Below are 23,243 nucleotides of genomic sequence, written 5' to 3'. Positions count from 1 at the left end.
GAAACTTTTATTCCAGCCAGTTTTCACAACAGCAGTACCCACAAACTTTCCGGAAATTTGTCTGTTGTTTGGGTTGTTGTTGGTTGGTTTTGTTTTTGTTTTCCAAAGTAGCAGAATCCCTTTTGTAAAGATAATGAAAGAATGCTTGTCACCGACTATAGCATCACCATCAGCTGTGGTTGGTCTGTACCTACGAAAAAACTTGATAAGGATGAAATGCTTTCCCAGACTGTAAACCTGAACATACTTAAGGCAGAAATGAGAAACTTGCACAATGTTAAAGTTACTTCCTTGAATTTTACATTTAGCTCTACAATAACCTGTCCCCAGGTTTCAAGCAATCTGACCCAAGTTATATTCTTAATAATCAATCACAGAAGATTTGCATTAAGAAGCAAGGGAAAGAAAACAAAAGACTTCCATAAAGTACAATCTCTGTATCTGCACTGTGCCCTTGAATAAATCCATTCTGCACCTACCTCGGCAAATAAATTTAAACCACAAGAAACACCAACAGAAACCTCTTACCATGTTCAACAAAGACATTGCAGTGTGGGCCCCCATGCCTCGATGACTCCTTCTTCCCTGCTCCTTTGATAAAGTGCAGGGCAGGCAGACTTGGCCTCCTTTGGTCCCCAAGAACTTTTCCAGGCTGCTGCCCCATAAAGTAAGGATGGGCAGCCTTTCCCAGGACGAGAAGTTTTTGATGAAGTCTGTGATCACTGATCTTCCAGGTTGGGAAGGAGCTTTGAAGGAGAACGTGTTTTAGGCTGGTGCACTGGTTACGCTCACTGCGTGATAAAGTCACTTGAGGCGAAGAATTAAGACAAGCGTAGATTCCTCCAGTGCTTTTAAGACAGCAGCAAGGCTCTTAGCTGACTTTATGCAAAAAAGCAATTAAAAGTTCCAACTGCTTAGTAACGACCAACCGTTACCGAAGGTTCACGTTGCCATACGTAGCGCGTCTTCCACCAAGTAAAGGAGAATTAGTTCATCTCACAAGCAAGAAACCACATGTAGGCTCACCCAGGGCAGGAAACAGCCATTCCCACTGCAACCAGTGTCAAGGTTTCTTTTTTTTTTCTCCTCCTTTTCTTTTGCATAGCATTGAGTTAGCAAAGGCCAAAGAGACACGTATTTGGCTTCAAGTATCGTTGAAGTCTAGCAGGATCAAGGATGCCGAAAGCATGTCAGCTGGCAAGGCGAAGCGGCGGCGGCTCTGGGCCTCGCAGGCCCCACGGGCTCCTTGGGGAGGGGACGGGCCGGGGGTCCCGGGGTCCGGCCTCACAGCGCCTCGCCTTCTTCCATCGCAGGCCTGGCCGCCCGCACCGCCGCTACCTCAGCCGTGGGCCGGCGGGGGCGAGGCGGGCCGGCGGGGCCCGGCGGGCCATGGTGGCGTCGAAGCAGCGCGGGGGCCGCCGGGCCGGCGCAGGTGGCGGCGCTGCCGGCCTGCTGCCACCTCAGGGCGAGCCGGGGGCCGCGGCCGGGCCGCGGGGCCGGGAACGCGCTCCGGGAGGCCGGTTCCTGCACAGCTGCCAGAGGAGGTCAGGCGGGGGTGACCGGGCCGGCCGCATCCCCGCGGGGGAGGCCGGCGGCGGGCAGGGCCCGGGCGGGCAGCGGGAGCGGGGCCGAGCCCGGGCCGGCCGCGGCGGGACGCGCGGAGGGGGCCGGGCGGGGGGCGGCGGGGCCGGGCGGCCGCACGCCCCGGGGGGACCCCGCCAGGCCTGGCAGGGGGAGAGGGACGAAGGGCCGCACGACGGGGTTGGGGGGGACCCCGGGAGCTGCCGCCGGGGGCACCCGCGGTGCGGAGCGAGACTGGCGGGGGGCGGCTGCAGGCGGCGAGGGAGATCCCGGAACCCCCGGCGCGGCGCAGCCCCGTCCCCGGCCGGCGGGCGGGCGGTCACATCCCCTTCCGGCCCCTCCTCCTCCGCCGCCCCCGCCTCCCGCCGGCCCGGCCGCTGCCCGCTCCCGCGCCCGGCACGCCGCCATTGCGGGAGCCTGCGGGGCGGGGAGGGGGCGCCGCGGCGGGGAGCCGGGGCGATGGGGGCCGTGAGGGGGAACCCTGAGGGGAGTGAGGGACGGAGCAGGGCCGGGGGGCCCGAGGGGTGAAGGAGAGGGCGAGGGGAGCCATGAGGGGAACGGGGGAGGATGAAGGAACCGGGGGCAGTGGGACACCGAGGTGGCTCCAGGGTGAAGCCATGAGGGAAATGGGGGATGGCATGAAGGGGGCTGGGGGAAGGTGACATGGATGGAGAGGGCACGAAGGGGAAGATGAGGGAACTTGAAGAGGGCCAGCAGGGGAGCGGGATGAAGGGGAAGATGGTGGAAATAACAGGTGGAGGAGGGCTTTCCTGGTATAACACACAAGCAAATGCTAGCGGAGGGCTCAGAAAGCTCATAGCAAAACCCCCCAAGCAAGGGCCACCCGAGGCGTTTTCCCCTAGATCTGGCTACGAGAGCTCGCTGGCCCTCAAGCCAGCCAGGAATTCCTCCTGCCCGCAGGCCTCGGGCCCCTGCCCAGCTCTGGACCCTGGATTCCTTGCGAAGATGGACAGGGAAAAAAGAGATCTGTGCTGGGTCAGCTGCGTGCACAACCATCAGCTTTTCCACAACCGGGGATCAGCCACCCTGCTTGCACAAAGGACTTCGCTTCCTTATTAATGCTGCCAGAGCGTATGCAGAACTTGATACCAAAAACAGCCATAGAGGCCAATGAATGTAACAATTAAAATATATTATTCATCTACTTTCATGCACAGTTTGGTACAAAAAAGAAGTTCAACCCCTAAGTTCTTCAGCGTGCGCTATAGTGTCCTTAGATGTGCAGCACGAGCGTTCCCTGAGCTAAAGAGCACAGACGGCGATGCTGCAGACCTTCAGTTTCTCCAGTGTTCTCCAGTTCACCTTGGGAATAAAGAGGGTTGCGGCAGCCGCTTGAGGTCAGCGTGTTTTGGTCAAAGGTCCTTGGTTGCTCCCGCTCGACAACGGGAGAACACACAAATGCAATTTTGTGCAGTAGCCTCCTGCTCAGGGTAACCATCTGGACACAGAGCGTCTTGTTTATACTGACTCCTCCCTTGTGACAAATCCAAACATACTCATGTCTCCTACACCATACTCAAGGTCCCAGGCAGGCGTGTATTTTTCATCTTCCAACAATAGCATGTGAAATGTAGTACTTCGTATGGCCCTATGGGATTCTCCACCTCCGCTATGCCAGTCTGTTCCTACATTCCTAATTCTTAGCCAGGAGACTGATCCCAAAACCATTTCTATTGCATTTATCTATCAGTGACTCAAACTGCAGGTACTGAGGCTGGCTGTGCTACATGCATGCAGGAGAAATTCTGGTACAATATGCCGAGACAAATGCAGGGTCACATCTCTTGAACTCTGAGCAGAGTTTCTCCAGGTTTATCTCAGTAATGGAGATCAGCTTCTCACTGCAGTGATTTAACTCCCTGCTCAGCTCTTACGGATTGAAGGAAACTGAAGAAACAAAGCTGCCTGTCAACCCAGGCCAAGCAGCCTGAGAGAAATCTGTTACAAAAAACAGTACCAACTATCCTTTACTGAAAAAATTATTCCTTTCTGGGTCTGACTAGAGCATCCTGGATAATCTCTCCTACCTCAGCAAGGCTGAAGCAGAGTGAACTCCAGAAGACCACCACAGGTCTGCATTTCTCAGAAGACCTTGACCAAAATACACAAAGGTAATTGCAGGTAAGTAGGACTTGTGTTCTGGACAATACAGGCTGTATTGTATATATGCTTCTCCCTGCCTCACCTGAGATCTATGCAGATGAACATACTTTTTATTTAACAAATTGGGTGAATTTATCATTCAGGTCAACAGTCAGTCATTCCTGCTGATGCTTTGCAATCATAAGCACCAAAGTAGGGCGGGTTCTTTGCCAGCAGCCCCCAACCTCTTTCTACTCAAGAGTTGCTCCAAAAGCGTTTCCCAAAGCAGTGCTGTAGTTAATCTGAGGCTATACACAGGCAGATGGGCCAGCTGGTCACTCCCAAATATCATAGCAAGATTATCGGCACTCTTTTCCTTCCTGAAGGGCATTGTGTTTTGTCCCCTACCCTGCTGCCATTTTTTGTGAACGTGATTGTCTCACATTAACAAACTTGAAGTTGCCCAGTGAATTCAGAAATTTAAATTAGAGAAGTCAGAAAGATTGTGTGAATACAGAATAGATTACAAAATCTACAGACTGCTTCTTTCAATCAAGCTTTGAATGTGGCCTGTGTATGTCCCATATATTTCATACAAGAACTTCCAGTACTTTCTCCGTTTATCTTCCATTAAGTTGTGGGTTGTTAAAACAAACAGCTCCAGTGACACTTCCTCCATAACAATATCTTAAAGCTTCAACCCCTTTACCAAATAATAAACCTTAGCATATTAATTAGCGGTTCTCAGGAATCTGAAACAACCATTTCAAGACTGCCTATAATCTCAGTGGGGCTTCAATATCTTCTAGGGTCTGCTCACAGCTTTGTATTTTCACCAGTCACCTCAACGGAACAGCAAAACTGTATGCAGATGATACAGTAACATAATAAGCAGCAGTAATTGGATTAATAACCCATTAGCACAAATTTTAAATCCCAATGGTTATTACTGGGAGTAAAGGGAAGGGTTGCCATTCTTCTTATTAGTACATGCATCAAACACTGGTGCCAAGAAATAGGAAAATTTTTTCTACAGACAAGTGACTTTGTGTTCTCGTTTCTGCAGGCAGCGCTAGCCAACAGCAAGGGAACTGTTTACTAGCTCCACTTGCAAGCTCGTCTGTGCCATGTATTAACCCTGAAGTAAGCAGCACAGGCAGGTGCTGCAGTGGTTTACAAACAGGCTCCACACTGTCAAGACACTGGTGACCAAAAAAATCAGATTGGTCTAAGCTGTTCTAATGCCTGCATGAGCATTTTAGTTCCCCATATAAAAATGAACACTTCCTAGGTTTTTCCCACCCTGCTTTCAATTATGGTTTTATTCTTAAACCAAAGAAGCCACAGTTTCTTCCTTTTCACCTTTTCTGCTTAGAAGCTGCCTAGTAAAATCCCACAGACTATTTCAAGAATTCAAGAGGACACTGGTTTTGCTGGAGTCCTCCTTTACATCTCAAGCACTTCCCCTCTCAAAGGCATTTTTTTTTGATTGCCTGCCCATCTTCTTGTGTGGACCTGCCTACGGAAAAAGGGACCCCAGCTCCCCCACCTACCTGAAATGCTGGAGCTTTCCCTGTTTGCTAAGACAGATGCCAGACCCCATCCAACTGCACACCCATCTCTGCTGGGCAGCGGGGAGAAGTCCTTTGCCATATAATGGATCATGACTGAACAGTGATACTTGAAGCCTCTCCATGTGGAAACCATGAGCTCCAGAAGCACACCCAGTTGCTTTTGAGATGGATGAGCACTGGTGGCCCTTGCTATTTGTCAAGAGAGAGAAAAATCACAAGGATTCAGCCAAATCAACACTAAATGGCCCAGAACCTTTCTTAGACACCTTTAAAACTGCTCAGGAAGCTTCTCCCTCCTCATGCAAGTTTGTCACTGTCATCCCTTGTTACCTGACAGCTTCCAAAGCTGTGCTTGATGGGGTTGCAGGAACTGCCATCGAAGCCTTGTTACAGACCTCAGGTCTGGGCTTGGCGCAACGATGGCTGAATTTGCGAAGCACAGCAGAGAGGAAAATACTGGGACTTTTGGGGGGTGTGTCATCCCCCCCCGCATCCATAACAAAACCTTCCCAGCTGGCGCTCTTGTTCTTAGGCTTAAAAACAAAAGTGCCAGGTATTCAGGAGTATGGGAACTGGATGAGTCACATACTCTCCCCCATTTAAAGTATCCCTAAGACCAAAATATCAGGAATGTTGCAGCAAGCAGGAAGAATCTGAAAGCTCAGAGCTGAAGCAGTGCAGATCTTGAGCTCATTGTTTTTCAGGTTGTATACTCATTTATTGAGCATAAATAACCAACAAAGGTTCACAACGGGCAGAGAGGGCTAGAATAAGAAGCCTGGAAATAGACCACAGTTTTAAAGACTGCTATGTAGAGGGGTGGGGGGACCCCACAAACAAATTACAAGAAGAGGAAAAGGGAAAAAATATATATAACAACTCAGCTGTGCAGCCCACACAGCCTGCTACAGAGACACCAGCACCCTTTTCCCAAGATCTGTGTTATGAGAACCTGGCACTGTCTCACCTTGCAGGTCTGACAGCTCATGCTTGGTACCCATGAGCACAATCCAGCTCTAAATTAACCACCTCCAGAGCACACTTCCCCAACACATTTACACATTACCAACAGCACTTTCAAGAGCCTAATATACACCCCCCCAGCCCCCTTCTGACCTGTTAAGATGCGTGCAGAGACATTGCTTGAGGACAGAGAAGCACTTTGCAGTCGTGTACCAGTTCAGCAGAACCATTTCTAGATATCAAGTCTCTCTAGGTGGTAGTGAAGTACAGTCTCTTCACCCCTTTGCCCTTTAACTGACAGAAGATTTGTTTAAATCCAAGTGGCAGGGATGCAGAGATCTACTGGATTAGCTACAGACTTCTCCATCAGTCTTCAGAAAGTCTTCAGAAATGCTTTAAAAAAAGTGGACATCAGATACTTTTATCTCGTTGTTTATGTCCCCAATCTGTTTATACCTAGAAGGCTTACAGCAGAAATCCCTGAATCTCCCCATATGGTAGTAAGATAAACATCTGCTAAACTACAGCAATTGGGTATGGAAAAAAGAGGTGCTTTTCTAATCAAAAGATGCAGAGGCTGCTAAAGCTTTTAGCCTTTTTGCACTGCTCCTGTCCACACAGATTTGGATAATGCTGCTACAGCCTCATGCACATACCTAGAGTGTCACCATCAAGCGTTCACTTTCAGATTTCCCAGGTCATCTTGAGAATGCGATTGTTGCAAGACTTATTAGGGCATCCTCGTAAAACTCCAAAATAACAATTCCCAGGTCTTATGTGGAGAACTCAACCCCTATCCCCAAGAAGTTAAGTACGATTTCGGAGAGGCAGCACAGGCAGAAGTTTGGGTTGCACAGCAGCTGAACAGATTACCCATGTCCTTGCTTGTCCTTAGCCACTGAGCTCCATAATGCTCTAGTATTTAGGTAGCAGCACTAGTGGCAGACATCCAGTCTTTGCTATTTTGCAGGGCAGTGAGGCAGAGCTGCTGGAGAAGGTCACTGCTACAGACACGATCCGAAGCTGCCACCTAGTGCTTACTCCGGCCTCAAGCAGAGCAGTCCGAACTAGGTGAAAAACTACAAAGGGCATTTCTAGTTCCCAGGAAAAATTAAGCAAGTAATTTTTCCTTTTCCCTGGGGCAAGCATGAGAATTTTCAACGTTAGAATTAGATTCAGGGACAGTCAGGGTAGACATTTTGTTTTTTCATCCTTTTCAGGAGTTACAGCACTGTGATGCAAGCAGCTCTAACACAACACAAATACAATATCTATATGCAATACATATGTAACAAACAGCTCTAATACAGCAACAGAGATCTGAGAGGATGCTCTAAGGAAAGCGTCACATCCATTCTGCACAGAGAAGGCAAGTGACTGACGGCCAACACCTGGCTCGGCATGCCCATCTCTAGCTACTGATCTTCACCCAGTGTCATACTGGGCTCCCCGTCATCTCCCAGACACAGCTGCTGCATGATTCACCTCTCTGTGGGATCCTGCAGGAAAGCAATGTTAAGAGAGCCACTGTGAACAATGCCAAGCAATCTACTCACAGAAAAACTCTGCACGGAAGATATACTGAAGAGGAGGGTCAAGTCCTGCTTGAATGGGATGAACAGCAACAGTTGAAACAGGACATTGCAACCATTCTGAGCGTCCCGGCACAAGGAAACTTGAGCCAACTGTAGCTCTCAAGCTAGACCCAATTAATTCTGGAGAAAGACAAGCTAATGCACACGCTCCTGAACGACTGATCTCTTTCAAAAAATTTATTGAAATGTACAGTGTTTCATATAAAATATTGGAGCCTCCTCAGAGGAAGAGCTCACCACATCAGGCATAAAAAAAGCGACCAGCAGGATGCACAGACTAGTAAGACACTGCTTGCCCATGGCTCCCAGCACATGTGGACAGCCACATCATGCCACACACCATCTCATACCCTTGAGACATTAAGCCACAAACAGCCTGACCCAAAACATGGTTAGCCAAGGGTGTGGGTACTCCTGTTCTCTTAAAGACTCATACCTGTGATCTGCAGTCTTAAAAACGAGCTCTCCGTAAGAGGACAGTGACAGATCTGTATCATAGTAAAGGAAAATCAAACCCATTTAGAAAGCCTTGGGGGGGGGGGGGGGGGGGGAGAGAAACATAACAAAGCGTGTTCCTTCCTCTCTATCATTCTGCATGAAGTTCAGGGGCACAAGACACAGCAACAAGTGCTATCAGGTATGTCCCAGTTGCAGCTGCATCTTCATAAAGGTCAGATATCAATTTTTCAGGCTGCTGCACTAAAAGCCTATTGTACTTAAGTACTATTGTACAAAAAGGGCTCAGGAGGTATCCTAGAAGTTAAATGAGGAATCTTCATGGTTTCTGAAGTGTGGAATGAATGTTGGGGACTAGAACACTGGAAAAAAAAAATACTGAGAATCAAGAGCTGCCATGTTGAGACTTCAAATGACTGCTTCTGGCCAGGTGCCCTATCCCTCCAGATCCAGCAGCCTCTGTCGGGTTTCCAGAACGATCTCCTCCTCCACCTCTGGTTTGAGAATGTCCTTGATCTGGAGTGGAAAGGAGAGAAACATTGGCACCAAAAAAGCAACTACTACTGCACACTCCGTGGGGACAAGGATCCCTGACACACAGCAATGAGCAGTGAGTTTAGAGGGCTGTGGTCAAAAAAGACTATGGCAGAGGGTCCAAAGCGAAGTCAACTCTGTCAGAGTTAGCAGTTCTTACAGAGACCATAAGAAATCAAAGGAGGTGCTACTGACAACACCCAGTCTTTCCTGAAGGACACACACCCATATATGGGAAGTGGAGAGATGACTGAAAAAGAAGTACACTTGAAAAGAACATCCCATCTAGCTGAGCAGGCTGCCACTGTGAATGAAAGCAGAAGATAATTCAGATGCTAGCCGTTTATGAGAAGAGAACTGCCAGCAATGGCACTGGCAGAAATCAGGGAAAAGCTATACAGCAAGAGGTCAAATTGAAGGAGCCTTCCAGCAGTGCAGGATGTGGATACAAACAGAAGACCGGTCTCTATACAACACGTGACACTTGCTTCTTTGTTCTTAAAGTGCACTGTACCCTCACACAATCCCAAATTTAACACTGTTTTCACACGGATCACAGAGGGTCCATAATCCCAGCAAGGGATACACATCTATCAAAAGATGGACCTATGTCAATACAGGAATAGTTGGACTTTGCCAGAGGCAGAACCCTTCAAACTATCCCTGAAAACGCGCAAGGCAATTTATGTTATGCAGAAGGGGGCAAGTTCATACCTTACTTACTACAGGATGCTTTGGAAAGCCAAAAGGAAGCCCTACCACCTAACTTACTGCCTGCAGCAGCAACTGATGCGGCCTTTCCATTCCCTCCCCATGGTGCGGAATAGACTAAATGCTACTGGTTTCTGTACCTGATGAGGAAGGGATGCTTCATAGCAATACAGGATGCTGGTGTCAAAGAGCATCAGTTTCTGATTAACCAGAGCCACAATGCAGTTTCGGAGCCTTGAGATCACCTCCCGGTCAGACAAGGGAACTGGCTGAGGAAAGACAGAGGTAAACAAGATGAACACACAGGGAAGTAATGCAAGCCTACTGTAAAAAAGCTTTGCCATGAACCTGACATCTTGAAAGTCTCAGGTTATTCATATACCTCTGACTGTTAAGACTGAAAAAAAACATCACTGGGAGAAGGTTCATCTTCCCTGAACCCTCACCTCCAAGTTGGTGGTGAAGCCCCCTGCCTCCTCATCTTTATGCTCCAGCGTTGGGTGGATCCAGATGAAACCATTGTTGCCAAGGATCACAGATGCACCACAGGGCAAGTCATGGAAGTGAGTCTTCTGGCGTTTCACAAGGGAGGGTGAGACCTGAACGAGCACACCCTGGGCAAGCTGAAGAGGAGACCATGACTCATATATGAGACACACAGATAGAAACAGGTAACAAGAAGTCACCGACATGCACTCTATGCCTGGCCTAGGAATGAGTCAATTTAAACACCTTTTCCCTGTGAAACAGTGAATATAAAATCTGCCTGCTTCTGGGAGCGCTGGGAGGATTAGCTAATGCCTGTGCAGTCCTTCGAAGATGAAGAATACCCTAAGTGCTTAGCACAAATGTTAATAATATCTTGATCGTAACTACACATCAACCATCCCTGCAGAAAAATGAGGAGCGAGAGGCCCAATTTAGCAGAACACTTTCCCTCTTAATCCAATCACTGTCCTTCATCCTTTGTGCAATAAGCACACTTCGCTTTCATCTTTTAAGTGCTAATACCCTTGGTCTGGTAATCCCAAACTGCAGCCTACGCTCCAGTGGCCCCTTGGCTTATTTCAATGCACAAAACCAGAGATAAATGCCAACTGTGTAAAGCCTAAAATAGAACCCTGGAGAGAGAAACAAGTCACAGGGGCAATGGCCTGCAAAAGAGGAGTGATGAAGTTTGAGTCAGACAATTTTTCTCCCCAGGGTTTAATTCCCAAGCGGCTAGTGGGGAAAAGCGGACTCGCAGGTTGTAATTGTGGACAGGGAGAGCAGCAGCACAAAGGGAAAATCAAGGGCATTTCCTCTGCTCTGGGGAAACTGCTCAGTGCTCCCATGTAGGAGCCAAGATTCTTTCTAACCTGCAGGAATGGGTTACAGCAACATCCTGCTCTACTCCAGTGCTTTTTTCTTAAAAAATCCCTCCAAAAAGCCTTATACAAGGCAACTGGAGCAGAATTAGACCAAGATTGAGTGCTTTCGAACAACCTACCTTCCCATATTTCAGACTGCGGGTGTGCAGTGATACAGCGCCATCAGAAAATACAGACTGGACCTCTGCCTGTCAGTGCCACTTAAGGAAAAAAGGTTCCTGGTGTTGCCCAGTGCCAACAGCCGCTGGTGCCCCAGCAGAGCTCTCGCTGCCAGCCAGGCTAGCCGAGGTCCGGCTGCTCTCCCCGTGCTCTTGGCTCTTCTCTTTGAGCACAAGCAATGGAAGGATACACTGATGAGGTCCCCTTCCTGCAGGTAGTCCCTCATCGCAAGCTCATCTTCTGCTGATCTCCTCCTCTGAAAAGCACAGCGCACGAAGAGTTACATGTCACTCGGAATGAGAAAACAATTTCAATTAACATCTGCGCTGCGGGGGGACCTTTGGATGTCACACAAAACACAAGCAGGTCACCAAGGAAAGTCAAGCTGACTAGCATACCTAAGATTGCTAATGTGTTTATGTCTAAAAACACTGAGAGTTAAAGAACAACCGGCCCACTCACAAAACCCAACGCCACCCCTGTGCCAACTGCGGGAAGGGCACCAGAGCTGCCTGGTGCCTCAGCTTCTGCCATGGAAGCAGGAGATGGGGCTCTGGCACCGCTCGGCGTGAACTACGCTCACCAGTTCCCCGCCAGGCAAATTCACAGACGACAGCAGCAGGACCGAATCTAGCCTGGAATTCGTTTCCACCTTCCACCGCTTCTGCTGAACCTGGGGAAGAAAAATAATCTCGTGAGACACACTGAAAAACGGAACGGGAGCTCTTCAGCGCAGCAGGAAGGCCGGCAGCCAGCCGAGCCAGCCGGAGGCCGCGCTGTGCCGCTCAAAGCCCGCACGCTCACGCCATGTGTGGATTTGATGCGGTCTGGGGAATGGCCGAAGCGCTCGGGACGGGCCCAAGGCCCGCCAGCTGATGGCCGGCCGGCCAGCGGGCCACCCCTCCTCCTCCTCCACGGCACACCGGGAACAACCGAGCTTTACCTCCGTAATCCTCCCGACCACGATGTCGCCGACTTCGCCGTTGTACCTGGGACAGAGCAGCCCGTCAGGCGGCAGCGCCCCCCCGGGAAGGGGCCCGGCCCGGCGCCCGCCCGCCCCCGGAGCTCACCGGGCCTTCAGCGCCCTGACGCACACCAGCTTGTTGACACGCTCCACGGCGCCGGCCACCGAGGCGATGAGCTTCTCCTCCTCCACGTAGGTGCCGTGGCCCCTGCGGAGAGAGCGGCCGCCTGAGGAGAGCCCGAGGCCGGCCCGCGCCCCCCGCCCCGCCGCCTCCCCTCCGCCGCCGCCCCCACCTCATGTAGCCCGTGTCCGTGGTGATCGTGTCCCCCGGTGCCACCAGGTGCTTCTCGCCGCCCCGAGGCGCGGCCGGCCCCACCGCCCGCCGGACCGCCGGCAGCCGCATGGTGATGGCGGCCATGTTGAGTGCGGGCGGCGGAGCGCCGGCGCCCCCATCCGCACACGCCTTCCGCCCGCCATGTTAACTGCTGGCGAGAAGGAGCCTGAGGCGCTGGCGCCGCCATCTTGAGTGAGGGCGGCCGTGAGGCTTCAGGGTCGCCATTTTGGTTCCTGGCAGTGAGAGCAGTCGTGGGCTTCGCTGCGTTGGGAACCTTAAGGAGAGAGGGGTCATGTTTGGTGAGGGCAGGGCGCCTGCAGCCCCTGGGGCAGGCAGCGGGACCCAGCGGGGAGCCAGCCCGCCAGGCCCCCCCTTGCGCCGCCAGCCGGGGGCTCGCCGGGCCCCAGCACCCCGCCTCGGCCGACACCCCCGGCTGAAGGGCGGCCCCAGGGGGCGGCTGCCCTGGCGGGAAGCAGCACCCCCAGTTTCTAGGGGAGCCCCCTGGTTGTGCCCCCCATTGAAGGTCATCCTTGAACCCCGTTCGGAGGGGGCAGGTGGCCTCGAAGGGTGCCCCCGCCCCCCCCCGCACCAGGGGATCTCAGCCCGGCGTCGCTGCACCAAGGCCACAGCGGGGGGCTGCAGGGAGGAGGGCGCCCAGGCCTGGCTGGAACATCTCAGAGGGGCTGGGAATTTAGCCCTTTCCTTGGCAAAGCTGTTCCAATGGTAAATAGCACGTTGTGTGGAAGTTTTAGTCGCTTAATTCAAACACCAGTTAGGCTCTTGGAGCTGCTGGGAAAACACCAAGGAAAAGGAAGCTAGGAACGTCCTTCAGCATCCTCGGGACCACAATCAAGCATCACTCTTTCAAACAAGACTTGCACCTGTAGCCCATCACAGCTGAAATATGACCGTTAATTCATGGAAGATACCAAAGGATATCAATAGCTGTTGTTTCAAATAGACTGTGCACATGGAGGCAGGGATGTACCAGACCAGCTAATACCCCCGGTTCTGTAGTTAGCCAATGCACACCCCTTTTCTTTCAGACCTGCAAAGGAGCTTCTGTGGCCCAGAGCTGACCTTTCCTCTTCCCAGCTGCACTGTTTGGTCCAACAGGCAATGCTACATCTCCTTATTCACCTATTACTGTCCTGGTTTAAAACATCGGTCCTCCCAACCGCTACGTCCTTCCCCTGGCATGTGACAAAATAAAGCTCTCCATGCTATCCGTCTTCTAAATGATAAATGTTCCAAGTAATTTTTATTTAGAATACAAGAGAGGTACAAATGTATTTACACTGTGTACATATACAATCAAATAATATATAATATCAAAGTTTTGTAAATAATGTTTACATAAATATTTACAAAGTTAAAGTGACAGGTTGTTTGTTTTTTTTTTTCTTTCTGGAAGTAAAACAGTTTGTGAGAACTTTATACATCTTAGACTTATAATTAATATTAGAATACCTTCTTTCAAGCTTTATGATACACAGCCCTGCTCTCGTACGTGGCAGGACTCCAGAGGGCGCTTAGAGTTGACCTTGGGGACAGAGCTGGCCCGGGGACGGGTTTTCTCTGTCCCCAGAGGACAGTAGAAGTAACAGCTGAAATGTTCCCTCACGGCTACGGGGAGCGCTGCTCCCACGGCTGGAGCAGGCACACACAGCCCGGCAGAGCACAGGGTCCCCCAAAAAACCGGCCTGTGGATGGGTGCTTCCAGCTAGCGCGTCGTGCTGGGGGTGTCCCCCGGCGGGGGGCCTGTCCCCCTGCCCACGGCACCGCTCAGAGGGGGCTGCAAAGCCCAAAGCACGACTCGGGCTGCAGGAGGGCAGGCAAGGGGGTTCGGGTGGGGGGAAATGCAACTGTTTGCTAAATCGGGGCTCCCGAGGAGGGAAACGTGTCCCTTGGAAAGGGCCACCAGGGCCAAGGCTGCCCCTGGGGTAACCAGGCATGGATGGGGGGGCTGCAACGGGGCTGTGCCAGCCTGTCAATGAGGCACGTGTCTTTGCTGGGCACTCGCTGGAGCAGAGGAAGAAGGATAAGAACAGCTTTTCTTTCCATCAAATTATCTGTAAAAACTCATCTAGGCCCAGCTTTTAGGCTGCCCCAGCCCTCCCCCAGTGCACCAGCAAATCCACGCAGGACATCCTGCTGTGTCCTTTTCCCCCTCTCCCCCCTGCCACCCCCAGGGACCCGCAGCCCACCCCACCCCACATCTCCCAGGGGAGGATCCTGCACGGTGCCGCTGCGCCAGCAGCTTGCAGAGCCGGGGGGGGTCCCCTTGCTCACCGAACAGCCTGCCCCTCCAAACCCCATGCAAACGGCGATGCTCCAAAAATAGAACGGCACCCCCCCTCAACACACAAGCAGCCCTGCCTCTGCCCAGCTCTGCCCCCCACCCAGTTCATTGCATGTCTCAGCGCCAGTCTTTGCTCTCCGAAGACCCTCTGCTGCGCCAGGGCTTCACAGCACCATGGTGGGGATGTGATGGGCCAGGGATGCAGGATGGGGCACGGGCAGGGCTGGCGAGTGAGCCTGCAGGGAGGCGTTGGGGGGCCGATGGCGGGCGCTTTTCTGGTGTGCCCGCAGCCCGGCGAGCTGGGAGTAGGCACTTTGGCAAACCTGGCACTTGTAGGGACGCTCGCCGGTGTGCAAGCGGACGTGGTTGCGGAGGGTAGAGGACTGGCTGAAGCGGCGGTTGCAGAAGCGGCACACGAAGGGCTTGTCCAGGGTGTGGATGCGCATGTGGGAGCGCAGGTTGCTGCGGGAGTTGAAGCCGCGGTGGCAGATGACGCAGCGCATGCGCCCGGTCGTGCTGGCCCCTGTCTCCACCGCGTGGAAGTCCTCTGGGGACAGCAGGGGACAGTCAGGCACTGCCCTCCAGCACAGCAGCTCACCCCCTCCCCAAACCCCCAAGGTGCTGGCTGCCCTAAACAGCCGCTCTGTGCCCCCTCGCTGGCTCCATGCCCACTGAGGGTGCCTGTTCGTGGAGACCCCCATCCCAGGCAGGGTGGGGTCACAGGCTGGCACTTAGGGCTTTGGGAAGGGGCTCACCCAAATTTAGGTAAGGGGGAACACTCAAGCCGACCTGCCTCCCCTACAGATGGGCACAAAAAGCACTTTTCCCCTCCCTGGGCTGCCAGCAGACCCGGAGGGGTGAGCACAGCAACCCCCAGCACACAGCCCAGGCTCTTCAGCAGCAGCACGCTGTCCCTGCAGGGGTCCCAGTTTCTCCCCTGCTCTGCTGGGCTCCGACCCAGCGCTCTCAGAGCAGGGAGTGGGGCTGGGGAGCACAGACGAAGTCCAGCTCCAAACGCAGCATCCCCCCAAAGTGCCCAAGAGCTCTGCTGCCTGCCCGCAGAGGAGCGTCTTGGAACCACCAAGACTAGCAGAAAGCAAAAACCCAAGGAGAGAAAAGCCTCCTGTGATGGTGACTTGGGGAAGATCTGTTAAATGCAGAGAAGGGTTGTAGGCAGCTGCATCCACTCGGCGTTTCACAGTACGCTGGGGCTGCCTTCCTCCTGCTTACACACCTGCCGTGCTCCTCCCTGCCTGGCTGAGTCGGGCAGCAGCTGCTGGCCACCACACTAGCAACAGCTATGGGGAAATCAGCCTGGAGGCAACCCCCCCCGGGCCACCGGGGACCTGCTCAAGCTGTAAGGATCTGTCTCACAGTCCCTATGTTTGTCCCCAGGGAGCTGGGGGATCTGACGTATTCCCTGGCATGTCCCTGCCCCATGCCCACCCCATGGCCTCAGACCTGTGGGCAGGGTGAACGGAGAATGGGGAGGGATGCTGCGCTCATGGCTGTTTCCGATGTTACCTACCATGTTTGTTCTTCTTTTGCTCCTCTTCCAGCCCTGGCACACCTGGGATGCCCAGGAAGGTGTTATGGGAGTTCCCGTACCAGACCAGCAGCTCTTGATCCGGAGGAATCATCTAGAAAGAGAGACAGAGAGAGCAATGTCAAGCGGGGTGATGAATGGCTCCCCATGCATCCTCAGCTGGTTGCTTCACACCTACCCTGGCTATACCCCACGTCCTGCGAGACCCTGCTGCCGTCTGGGACCTGCCAGCTGTCCCCAGCACGCCGCGGGCAGGCATGCCACGGCCCAGGCTGCAGCACTGGAGGCGACGGCACAGCTCAGCACCATCCACCACTGGCACAAACCTGCACCAGGCTCTCCCCAGGCCAGGCCACAAACACCACCACAAACAAATAACCAGCTACAGAGCACAGGGATGGAGCTGGGGTCTCTGGAGTAAAGAACCCAGAGGTTTCTGCAGCCTGGGGAGAGGAGGACATGGTGGCACACAGAGAAATAAGCCATTTGTGGACCCACAGACTACAGCAAGGCACAAGTGACAGAGACCAAAGCAGGGAGCCGTGACGTGCCCTGGCTCAGTGCTCCTGCGGAGCCTTTTGGCCCTGGACAGAGCCAGCAGCACCCTCCTGCTGCAGGGCACAGGCAGCATCACCCACTCGACCCTGCTGGGGCTTATTTAAGAAGGGGGAAATGCAGAAGCGCCAGCAAAGGGCTCACCAGCCCAGGGATCGGAGGAAAGCTCGGGGGCTGCTATAGGAGAGTGTGGCTCAGGGGCAAGATGCTGCTTACATCCCACACCAAAGCCGCAACGCCTACAACAGCCCAAGGAGATCTATAGGGCCAGGGAAGGGCTTTTGCACCACCCATGTTCCCATTTTCCTGAAACGATAGCATTTCTCCTTCCCTTGTTATTCCCTTAATGTCCCGACACTGCCAGAGCAGCCCAAGTGAGCAGCCAGGAAACGCCGCTCAAGCCTCCCTGTGGGAAGCAGCCGTGGCCGGGAAGACAGATGTTCTCCAACCAGTTCAGGCAACACCGACAACATCACTGTATTAAAAAACACACTTTTTTTCCCCCTTGCAGGTCCCTAAGTGTTAAGAACCTAATTTACAAATGGGAAAGTCCTACATTTCAGAGGATGGCTTTCCATACGCAGGGTAGTCCAAGAAAAGCATCATCCACATGAAACACAGACCATAAGCTAGATCATCCGAGTACTGAAAATGTGCCTAATTTTAAGCAGCTGAAAGCAGTGGAAATTTGACTTCATATGTTTAAGTGTCCAGCTGCATAAAGACCTCACTGGGGCTGTAGAGCAGGAATTTGGGAGGCAAGGGAAGCTGGTGTCGTTTTGCGTCCCAAATCAGCTCTGTTTCTTGCTGTCATTTTCTCTTAACAGAAAATGAGTTCTTTTTAATACAAGCAAATAGAAAGGATAAAACACATTGCATGTGTGCATACGTGTGTGTGTGCATGTTTTATTCTGCTGCAGCTGGTGTGCCTGTGCCAGCAGTGGGTGAGCACTCATGTGCATACACCCCAAAGCAATTTAAATTGCCCCCCAGGAATCTTGCGGCCTTTAGATCAAAGTCCAAAACTCACTGCCCTCGCTTGATTTTCCAGCAGCAGCAACTTGGAATTGCTGAGGAAGACAGGAAAAACAAACTAGCAAGTAAGGGCAGAAATGGGCAAAACACATGAAAATATTTAAGGCAAATATCGAAAGAGGCACCCAGTAAATCTGATTTTGTGGTGGGTAGGTTGGAAAGGCATCCTAAGAAATACCGTGCTGGGGTTATGGCACAGCAGAGGTAGGCAGAGCGACGGGCCAGGCAGCTCACGGTGCCTGCCGGGGAGGGGGTGCAGCAGGCTGTGTGGAGGGGCCCCCCAGCTGGAGGGGTGGAGGGTGACGGCAGACTGCTGGTGAGAGCAGGCACCCCTACGTTCAGTTGGTGTTGGCGTACCCTGCCCGAGACAGAGCTGGTCCAGCTGGTCCAGGGCTGGTGCTGCACCCCCAGTCCAGGGTTTGTGGTGAGGGAGGTGACAGGGCAGGCGGGGTGGGTGATGAGGGGGGAGCTCGCTCCAGTGCAGGATGCTGTGTTTGTGTGTCTGTGACTCTGCTCATTAATCCCTAGCGCAGAGAGAGAACCACAAAAGGCAAAATCCTCTCTTGCTTTTCCTTTTCTTGTTGGGTGCACAAACTCCAGTGAGTCCGAATAAGTAATCGGTTTAGGACTGCATGTGTGTGTGCACGCACGTGTGCCTGCAGGCACGTTACACAGGTGGGAACGGGGAGCCCATGAATGATGCAGATCCTCGACCTGTAGTGCCCAGTTGTGACCCAGCTCCTCGCACACTCCGTATTTCCCTTCCTTGCACCCTCACGCTGAAAGCCCTGGCCCCTTCTGCTCCTCCCAGTGCAGAGGGACCCATGTCGACCCGGTGGCGGCAGCAGCAGGAACACTGCCGGGTGCCTGCTGTGCCCGGGGAGCACACTGCAGCATAACAGCAGGCACCCTTCATCCCCACTTTTACCTCCCTGTCACTCGGGATTCAGCATTCTCAACTTTTCAACTTTGCTGCTTGTGCCAAGGGAACTAAATTCATCCTGCTCCGGTGCTCATTGCTACGGCCCCAGGAGCAAGCCTGCAGATTGACCATGACTATATGGGACCTCTACATGCACCTCCCCAAATATTGGCTTACCTGCCCCATCGTCCGTGCATGCACAAGGTGTGAGAATTCCTAATTCCACCACGGCTACCCGGGATTATTTTACTTATTTGCATAATGTAGGAACAATAATAAAAAACAATTCAGCTGCTGTCACAACAGGCACAGCTGCCCATAGGAATATCAGATCTTAAAACTGGGTGCAGCTAAAGCCTACAGATGAGCATCCAGGATGGGGAGAGCAGCACAGAGGTGCTCGGGGCTCTTGCTTGCAGCGCTGCACGGGGAAAGGCAGCAGAGCCCCAAGAGGCATATGGGACTCTCCCGCTGCAGAAGAAAATAACCTGCTCTCTTCTTACCCACCCACTTGCCTTTCCCATCCCACTGCGGCAATCCCAAACCCAGCCCTGATGCTGGATCAGGCCACGGTCCTGTGCCATGGAGCATGTGAGCATCTGCCCCTCCGTCAGCCAGCACAGGGCTCAGGCAGACCTGGGGAGCTGCCCCCACCCATGGAGCAGCCAGCGCTCGCCCCTTCCCCAGCTGAGACCCTCTCCCAGCTGCGGGCAGTGCGGGAGCCTGTGCTCCTGAGCGGGTGACACTCAGGCCCCGGTACTGGAGAGGGACAGTCCCACAGTGCTGCTCTGGGGTGGAACTGGACATGGTCCCTCCGTGATTCTAAGCCGAAGCAGCTGCACAGGGAAACCTCCCCGAGCTACCCACCTTCCTCCACCTGCAACAGCATCGGGTTGTGGGGACACTGTACACAAGCAAGGCTGGTCCCCGCTGTCACACCTCTGGTACTGTGTGACTTGTACGCACATGGCATCAATAACGCTGGGGATCCAGACACCCACCCCCACCCCAGCATCTCCCGTGGGGAGCTGTGGGTGCCTCCAGCTTTTACCCCACAGCACTGCAGCCTGTGCCCTGGGACATCCCTGGACCCAGCGCCTGCCCCCGCTGCCCCACCAGGCCAGCACCCACCAGCACTTCATACAGCAGCACATGGGCAGGATGAGTCCCTTCCCCACAGCCCCACTGCAGAGAGCCCGAGGCACGGCTGTACCGACCTGCATCCCGCCCGCTCTGCAGCTCCCTGCCTGGCTCCTGCAGCCCCCATCCTCCTCTCATGCTCCGTTTACAGCCGGAGCTGCTTGCGACCCCCAGATAAAAGCAGTGCAGGGTCAGGCGCAGCACCTGCACTCAGCACCTGTTTTTCATGGAAACCCCCAAACCTCCCTCTGCTACAGAGAAGCAGGTTGTGCACAAAACCCCATTTTTGAAGAGACCACCAAAACCCTGCTCCTACCCGAAGCCCTGCCTGGGCCAGGATTGCAGCTCTTCTTATGCTTTACATCCCAAAACCATCTTGAACAGCGTTTGCTCTCCCTCTGCTCAGCACACATCACCCCATGAGCCCATGGAAAGGGGACAGAGAGGAGAAGGGCCCTTTGCTGCTCCCTGAAGCCCGTGCAATGGCCATTCCTCACGGTGCCTACCTGTCTGGGGAGGGGGTCTGGTGCCAGGGATGGCAGAGCTGCCCTGTGCTCCCACATATGCCCCAGCAACAGCCCAAAGAACAAGAAAGGGTCTGCGGGGTCGGGGGTCCCAGCACCCTGCTCCCCTCCTGCGGCCACCCCAGATGCCTTCTGGCCCTGCTTACCTCAATGGCCTTGTAGAAGATGCTGTTCCCAATCTGGACCACCTCCAGGTTCTGCTCCTGCTCATTCCGTGCACATTTGATGTAAGTCATCCAGCTGCGGTGGTCCTCCTGACTGGCATCAATGAAGTACCGCACCGTGCCATCTTCATTGAAGACCTGGGAGGCAGGGAGAGCAGTTGGTAGCGATGCTGCCCACAGCAGACTGAGCCCCTCCACCTCCTGGGTGAAGTCCCCAGCCAGGGCCGAGCTCAAGGCCAGCGCGGTTTTGGGGCTGAGACCCTACCAGCAGCTGGAAGGTGCCCGAACCCTTCATGGTGCCGGAGCATCCGTAGCGGGGCTGAAGGGTGCCCTGTGCTTGCCGGGCGGGCATGGCTGGCCCCATCAGCCTGTGCCCACCCGGATAACCCAGCTCCCGGCCTCAGTCTCCCTCTCAGCAGAGCCCCACAGGCAGTTCACCCCGAAGGGGCTACTCAGCACCCCGCAGCTTCTCGCAGGAGCACCCCTGGGTGGAGGGGAAAGCGCCTGCCAGACCCAGCCCTTGGAGGAAGATGCTTTGCAGGGTGGCAAGAAAAATTAGGCAAGTTTCTATTAGGCATAAAATTATAATAATAATTAAGAAGTGCAAGTCTGACACTCAGTGAAACAAAAAAAAATATAAGAAAAGGGGGGGAAACCCCCTCTACTAGCTGGGCATTAATGCGTGATGTCGTGGCAGCTCAGATCCCCCCAACCCCACGGCTTCCCTCGGGGTTAACTGCGCCAGGGCTGGGACAAAGCGGGGGACAGGGCAGAGCTGGTTCCTGCCGCTGTGCCCGGTGCGGGCAGCTGCCAGCCGGCTGTTTGACCACGACGGGGAAGGAAGGGCAGGAGCGGGTGTGATCCTGCTGCCTTGGACACAAGCGGCAGCGTTCCAGGGCTCTTCCGAGAGCCGGCTGCACCCCGAAAGGCTGAAGAAGCCTGGCCCTTGTCCTGCCCCAAGGGTCTCCCAACCCCGCCTGCCCTGGAGGAAGCCAGATCTTTGCATGAACGGGGAAACTGAGGCACGGGGAGGCTGGACAAAGGCCCCAGGCCCCAGCACCCCATCTCTACCTCTCCCCAGGCCAGTCGGGGCTGGGGGTACGGGGGAATGGGTCGTTACCTCCCACATGAGGTTGTTGTTCTTGCACAGGTCCACATGCTCGGGCGAGATGACTCTGCCCGTGAAGGGTCCCATCTCGGTGCCAGCCTTGATCCAGGTCTTGGAGAAGATGCCGAGCCCTTCACCGGGGATGGAGCTCTGGGCGATGATCACTTCCGACGGCAGCACCAGGCTGGACAGCTTCTGCACCTCTGCGGGCGGGGGACAGGGCTCGGAAAAGGGACCAGCCGCGGGGGTGCCGGGGAGGGGGGCAGCGGGGACCCCTCCCCGCTCCCAGCCCAGATCCCGGGTCTGAGCCTTTTAAACGCCCACCCGGGCTCCTACAGAGCGGTACAAGGTCCCCCCCGGGCACTGAGGAGGTACCTGGGAAAAGCAGCCCGGGCTGGGCGAGGGAGCGGGGCTGAGAAAGGAGGTTAAATGGTGTCTATTTCGGCCCATCCAGCAATTTGTCATGCTGTTAAAGTGATCTGCATTCATTAAACTCAACTAGAAAGAAATTGCTAATTCTAAATTCATTAGTCCTTTAGGAATGCTGTAGCGGTACATTGTGCCTGAATGGCGCAAGGGCTTGTTTAAAAGGGCCCAGGAATTCCTCTTACAAAATGGGGAGATGAGATGGTTGACATATCGTGAATGGAAATGGAATTAGCCTTCATGGTAAATTAAGAGAGGAACAGAAATCCGAGAGGGGGAAAAGGGAGCCGGGACGCCCCGGCGATGCCGGGGCGAGAGAAAAGACATTGTCCCGGGCGGCTGAATGCGGGGCGCCCCCGGCGCCCCCGGCCCCCCCGGCCCCCGCCCAGCCCGCGGTTTAAGTGGGAACTTTCTCAGGTCAAGCCCAAGTTAACCAAATGAATTTAAAGCCCTTCTTAGACCCCAGTCAACTGCTATTACACGCTTGGGGAGCGCGGGCCGCCGGGAGCCGGTCCCGGGGCCGGGGGGGTGTCCGGGGAGGGGGGGGGCACTCACCTCCGGAGAAGGACTGAGCCAGGACCTCGGCCGTGAAGGCGGTCTTGGGGCTGCTCTTCTCCTCGAAGAGCTGCTCGCCCAGGACGTTCCGCCAGCGGCCGTAGAGGAAGCTGTGCAGGATGTCGGAGGTGATCACCTCGGCCAGCGAGAGCCCCTGCGGCTTCAGCCCGGGCTTGAGCACCAGCGCCTCGGCGGGCAGCACCGAGCCCATCATGGGGGCGGGCGGGCCGGGCGCGGCGGGGCGCGGGCGGCGGGCCGGGCTCCGTGCCGCTCGGCGGCTCCCGCCCGGCTATATATGAGCTTCATTGACCCTCCTAATTGGTTATTAATGACCTCCCTGACGTTGGCGGAGAGACTGGGGCTGCCGGAGCGAGGCGAGCCGTCGGAGCCCCCCCCCCTCCCCTCCTTCCCTCCCCTCCCCGGGGGTGGGGTGGCTGGAGGGAGGGACACGGCGAGCACACATGCACACGCATGCACACACACACACACACACACACATACATACACACACATACACGCATCGGTTCAGCCCCCCGCAGTCCCCTGCCCTGGCAAACCCAAACCCGGGCACCTGCCCCCGGGAACGGCGAAAAAGCAGCGAAACGGGCAGAAATACCCTTGC

General features: G+C 54.3%; 4 protein-coding genes across 5 annotated transcripts in view; 1 reads left to right on the top strand and 3 right to left on the bottom strand.

The window, feature by feature from the left end:
* The window catches only part of ABL1 (ABL proto-oncogene 1, non-receptor tyrosine kinase), an 82,790-nt gene extending 81,190 nt beyond the window's left edge, over positions 1 to 1,600 (bottom strand). Inside the window, exon 1 of the mRNA XM_080402877.1 lies at positions 529 to 1,600. Within this exon, the coding sequence (XP_080259003.1) occupies positions 529 to 664 (136 nt within the window). The 5' untranslated portion in view covers positions 665 to 1,600. The remainder of the gene's footprint in view (positions 1 to 528) is intronic.
* On the top strand, positions 1,177 to 8,383 carry LOC308069859 (uncharacterized protein; the record flags this gene model as incomplete). Its single annotated transcript, XM_080402909.1, has 2 exons — positions 1,177 to 3,723; positions 4,751 to 8,383. One exon carries the CDS (start codon positions 1,177 to 1,179, stop codon positions 2,107 to 2,109), a length of 933 nt encoding a protein of 310 aa, XP_080259035.1. The 3' UTR covers positions 2,110 to 3,723; positions 4,751 to 8,383.
* Positions 7,979 to 12,553, bottom strand: EXOSC2 (exosome component 2). 2 transcript variants are annotated; one of them, XM_080402910.1, is made up of 9 exons: positions 12,304 to 12,553; positions 12,117 to 12,218; positions 11,990 to 12,035; positions 11,630 to 11,719; positions 11,237 to 11,302; positions 11,007 to 11,075; positions 9,964 to 10,158; positions 9,658 to 9,786; positions 7,979 to 8,788 (listed from the first exon to the last, which is right to left on the bottom strand). In XM_080402910.1, exons 1-9 carry the CDS (start codon positions 12,426 to 12,428, stop codon positions 8,708 to 8,710), a joined length of 903 nt encoding a protein of 300 aa, XP_080259036.1. In that variant the 5' UTR covers positions 12,429 to 12,553; the 3' UTR covers positions 7,979 to 8,707. The 2 variants fall into 2 exon arrangements, with proteins under 2 accessions (XP_080259036.1, XP_080259037.1); XM_080402911.1 differs by having other exon boundaries at positions 9,964 to 10,140; positions 12,304 to 12,491.
* Positions 12,554 to 12,935: 382 nt separating this feature from the next.
* Positions 12,936 to 22,842, bottom strand: PRDM12 (PR/SET domain 12). Its single transcript, XM_080402927.1, has 5 exons — positions 22,622 to 22,842; positions 21,653 to 21,843; positions 20,515 to 20,670; positions 16,175 to 16,286; positions 12,936 to 15,220 (listed from the first exon to the last, which is right to left on the bottom strand). Exons 1-5 carry the CDS (start codon positions 22,833 to 22,835, stop codon positions 14,811 to 14,813), a joined length of 1,083 nt encoding a protein of 360 aa, XP_080259053.1. The 5' UTR covers positions 22,836 to 22,842; the 3' UTR covers positions 12,936 to 14,810.
* Positions 22,843 to 23,243: the final 401 nt, after the last annotated feature.

This window comes from Falco punctatus (assembly GCF_963210335.1).
Source record: "Falco punctatus genome assembly, chromosome: 9".
Lineage (NCBI taxonomy): Eukaryota > Metazoa > Chordata > Aves > Falconiformes > Falconidae > Falco > Falco punctatus.
The sequence above is the reverse complement of the archived record's forward strand: the minus strand, read 5'-3'. Positions and strand labels throughout refer to the sequence as shown.